At 35.8% G+C, this 5,000-nt stretch overlaps 1 protein-coding gene across 1 annotated transcript in view; it reads right to left on the bottom strand.

The window, feature by feature from the left end:
• LOC143040834 (putative glutamate receptor) overlaps positions 1-5,000 on the bottom strand; it is a 25,328-nt gene that overhangs the window by 16,829 nt on the left and 3,499 nt on the right. Inside the window, exon 3 of the mRNA XM_076212273.1 lies at positions 4,758-4,916. Coding sequence (XP_076068388.1) covers positions 4,758-4,916 — 159 coding nt within the window. The remainder of the gene's footprint in view (positions 1-4,757; positions 4,917-5,000) is intronic.

Below are 5,000 nucleotides of genomic sequence, written 5' to 3'. Positions count from 1 at the left end.
GAATATAAAACACCAATAAGTAAAAGTGACCACATATTGATTGAACTGGAACTAAATGAGGAAAAATACATGAAAAGAAATGAACAATATAGAAAAGGAAGAATGATGTATGAAAAAACAAACTTTGATCAAATAAGAGAATTCTTTCAAAAAGAAAACTGGGAAGGAATATACAAAGAAGAAATAACAGTGGAAGAGAAATGGAATGTTTTGACAAAAAATTATAAAAAAAAAGGAGTGGAAAAGTATGTCCCAAGACAAAAACAAGAAAAAGAATATGTAAAGTGCCTGTACAACAAAAGCTGTAGAGAGTTAAAAGACAAAATAGATCAAGCTTGGACAAAATGGAAGAAAAATAAAAGGCCTGAAAAATGGAAAATATTTACATGTTATAGAAATGAATATGTACAAACGTGCAGAGAGGAAAAGAGAAAATATTAAAAAGATGTCATAGAAAAATGTAAAGACCAACCAAAACTATTTTACAGATTTGTAAACAACAAAACTGAAAAACAAACAAGATTTGGAGAAATTAAGACAAGGAGGAGTTGAATACACAGAAGAAATAGAAATGGCGGAAATTATGAACAAACATTTTGAATCAGTGTTTACAAGGGAGAACATACAACCTGAAGAGATCGAATGGAAAGCGAAAGTCCAACCAAAACTATTTTACAGATTTGTAAACAACAAAACTGAAAAACAAACAAGATTTGGAGAAATTAAGACAAGGAGGAGTTGAATACACAGAAGAAATAGAAATGGCGGAAATTATGAACAAACATTTTGAATCAGTGTTTACAAGGGAGAACATACAACCTGAAGAGATCGAATGGAAAGAGAAAGTCCCCCCTATGAAAGAAATAGAAGTAACAAAGAATGAAATAATGAAACACTTGAGTAATCTTGATGTCAGAAAATCGCATGGACCAGATGAAATAGCAAACTGGATTTTGAAAGAATGCAGGAACGAACTGGCAGACAAAATACATAGCATAATAAACAGTTCCTTGGAAGAAGAAAAAGTTCCAAAAGATTGGAAAAAGGCAAATATAGTACCTATATATAAAGGGGGAAATAAAGAAGACCCTAACAATTATAGACCAGTCTCTCTAACAAGTACAATAGCAAAAATTTGTGAAAGAATTGTCAAAAGTAGATGGGTAAAATATTTAGAAAAAAACAACAACGTGCTAAATCCAAGGCAATTTGGATTCAGACAAGGACGATCATGCGTCACCAATTTAATATGTTTCTATTTAAGGCTAATAGATATAATACAAGAAAGAGATGGATGGGCTGATTGTGCATTTCTAGACATAAAAAAAGCTTTTGACAAAGTACCACATAAGAAGTGGCTTAAGAAATTAGAAACCGAAGGAGGAATACAGGGCAAACTGCATAAATAGATGGAAGAGTTTTTGCAAGAAAGAAAAATGAGAGTAGTGATAAGAGACAAACACTCAAAATGGGATGAAGTAATAAGTGGTGTTCCACAAGGAACAGTTCTGGCCCCAATAATGTTTGCTATATATATTAATGATATGGATGAAGAAATTGAAAGTTATATGAGCTTCTTTGCAGATGATGCAAAAATATAAAAAAAAAATGAACACGGAAGAAGATTGTGAATCACTACAGAGTGATCTAAATAAAGTCTGGGATTGAAGTAGGAAGTGGGAGGTAGAGTTCAATACTAAAAAGTGTAGTATAATGGAACTTGGAAAAAGCAAAAACAGAATAACAGGATCCTATAAATTGGGAGAAGAAAGTATAAAAAAGTAGAAAATGAGAAGGACCTGGGAGTCATCGTTATGAATAATATGTCACCTGAGAAACATATAAATAAGATTTTTGGTGAAACTTATAACTTGATAAGAACAATCAAAGTGGCATTTACATACCTGGATGAAGAAATGGTGAAGAAAATACTAATCACTCTGATAAGACCAGGATTGGAATATGCAGCAAGGGTGTGGTCACCAAGCACAAAAAAAAAATATTAAAAAACTTGAAAGAATACAAAGAGCAATTACAAAATTGGCACCAACACTCTCAAAACTATCATATGAAGAGAGACTAGCAAAACTTGAGCTACAGACACTAGAGCAAAGAAGAGAGAGAGGAGATTTGATAGTTATTTACAGAATCATGAAAGGCATAGAAATTATTGATAGAGAGGACAAAAACCCTGAAACACCAGGACTTCTCGGTGTGGAATGTATGAACGTTGTACATATATGAATAATTGCACATTACGTTGCACGTGAACGGTACACTATGTAGTGATTTGCCACGGAACTGGGATTCCCAGCAGTTGGTGGAGTCATGTAAAAGCGGGATGGTGAGAGGGTGGGAGAAGGAAAGAAATTTTGAAAGAAAAAATCGTCATTAAAGAGTATCGAGGCAGCTACATAAGAATGAAGGAGACTGCAAGAGACCATAAGGCCTACACTAGGCAGTTCCATGTCCATTCCCACCTATCATCCTCATTCATAAAGTTGCCTAACCGTTTCTTAAACAACCGATAGTTTCAGCGCTCGCTGCATGGCTACCAAGTCTATTCCATTCGTTGATCATCATATTAGTAAACAAGTTCTTGCCTATTTCCTTCTTAAATCTAAATTTGCCCTATTTAAATCCATTACTGCGAGTCCTGCCTTGTTGCCTTTATATGATGACCTTGTTTGCGTCACCCTTGTTAAATCCTTTGATCCATTTGAACACCTCTATTAGATCACCCCGCACTCTGCGTCTTTCGAGAGTTTAAGTTAACATGCCTGAGCCTCTCCTCGTAAGGTAAATTTTTGAGCCCATGTATAATTTTGATCATTCTCCTCTGTATTGATTCTAGTGAATTGGTGTCCATTCTTTTAGAGAAAGACCAAAACTGTGCCTCATAGTCAAAGATGGGTCTAACTAACGCTAGATAGAGTTTGATCATTACCTCTGCATTTCCATTCGTAACCGTCCTAGCAATGAAACCTAATGCTCTATTAGCTTTATTCCTGCCGCTAATCCCCTGTTTCCTGGATTTAAGGTTAGGACTCCCTTGAGCTCTAAGTCTCTCTAGCACTGAGTTTTCTCTAAAAACACCTTATCTAAGCTATATCTGGTTTTGGGGTTGTGTAGCCCTGCGTTTAGCACGCTGCACTTTGATATATTGAATTCCACTTGCCATTTCACCGACCATGTGAATAATTTGTTAAGATCTTACTGCAAAACCCCGGCGTGTTCTCCTGACCTAATTAGGCGTCCTATATTGTAGCGAGGTCATGCCTTGAAGCTTCGTTCCTTCTAGAATACTCGGACCATATTCTTTTTCTTTGTTAATGTTGTCATTTCGCTAGAACTTAGATTACAGAAATATAGAAATATAACAATTATTAATATCATTATGCCTCGTATATGTATGTAAAAACTATGAATATTAGTACTATCATTCTATAATTTTCAAATTGTATTATGTAAGCCTATTTATTTGTGGTGCTATAAGATGTTACATATGCCCTTCTTATTGTTCCATCGCCAAGTCAGCGGACTTATTTGTGTATACCTCACATAACAATTCAGAGAAAATTAGATGTTTAAATAATTCCATTCTCTCACCAAAGTGTACCTTCACCACTTTGTAGTAACCAAACACTACAACTTAGTACAAGAGATGTAGAGAAACGTGTTCAGTTTGGACAGCGCCCTAGAATTCATCTTAGACCTGGATATTCTATTTTAACATAACACAAGAATGGAGGAGACTACATGAGACCATAATGCCTACACTAGGTAGTTTCATGTTCATTAGCATTTGTCATCACTATCCATAATGTTGTCTAATCATCTCTCAAAACAGTCAATTGTTTCAGCGCTCACTATATGGTTACTAAGTTTATTCCATTTGTTATCCACCCTATTAGTAAACCAGTTCCTGCATATTTCCTTCTTAAGCCTAAGTTCGTCCTGAGCACCCACCGAGTCATAAACCCAGTCCGTAAGTCGACATTTCACTGGGGGTTATAGGTCCGCGTCACGTGATTTTTATTGGCACGATTCCATGACAAATGCTCACAAGACAAATCCTCATAAAACATAATTATGGTCACAAGTCCTATCCTCACAAGACATGCTCACAAGACAAATGCTAACAAGACATATGCTCACACCCTTAATGTAAAAAGAGACAAATGATCACAAATATTAAAAAAAAAATATTTTACTACTTGTCCTATACATTTAGTTAAATATTTATTGAGAAACATGATATTAGATGATAGTATTTCAAAAAATTATTTTACTACTTTTCTTATACATTGAGTTAAATATTTATTGAGAAACATAATGTTAGTATTTCAAAAAAAAAAATTGTGGTTCACACCCATAGATTAGAAAAATGAACTCAAAATTTAAAACCGTTAATCCTCTCTCACACCTCACTGGTCTTTTTCATACCTCACTTCATACCAGACTTCGCACCTGTCACACATCTTGATTAACACTTCTTTTCAAAGCTTTGTTCTTTGTCTTATGTTCTCTTAACTTATTTGATGTTTTTGTCTGAGTTTTAAGTTTTAAATCTGAGTATTTTGAACAATTCTGTTTAGAGATGAGCTCTTTTTGTGTTCGTATATATATACCTGCCATGTTGTGAATCAATAAAAAGAAATCACTCAGACCTCACTGAGAATGGATATTATCAAGACTAACCGAGATGGGACACTGTAACCTTGACCTCACGTGACCTCGCATTGACCTGGTCTGACCTGAAAGGTGAAAGGCTTGACAAATCCAGCGATGTCACTCTCGATTCCCGGCCGGACCATCAAGATGGCGATGTTATCGACGCAGACCGGGAGGGCGAAATCGCTCACCGTCTCCCTCGACTGGGTCCTGGCGAAGGGGCCCAACGCGAATTCGACCTCCTGCAGAAGACGACGAAGGTGGTGGAGGAGGAGGAGGGTCAGAAGGGAACAAAGTCATCAACCACTTTGTTTACGTGCACTTAT

This window comes from Oratosquilla oratoria, chromosome 29, assembly GCF_046742065.1.
Source record: "Oratosquilla oratoria isolate Oo_2021 chromosome 29, ASM4674206v1, whole genome shotgun sequence".
In the NCBI taxonomy this organism is placed as follows: Eukaryota; Metazoa; Arthropoda; class Malacostraca; order Stomatopoda; family Squillidae; genus Oratosquilla; species Oratosquilla oratoria.
The sequence above is the reverse complement of the archived record's forward strand: the minus strand, read 5'-3'. Positions and strand labels throughout refer to the sequence as shown.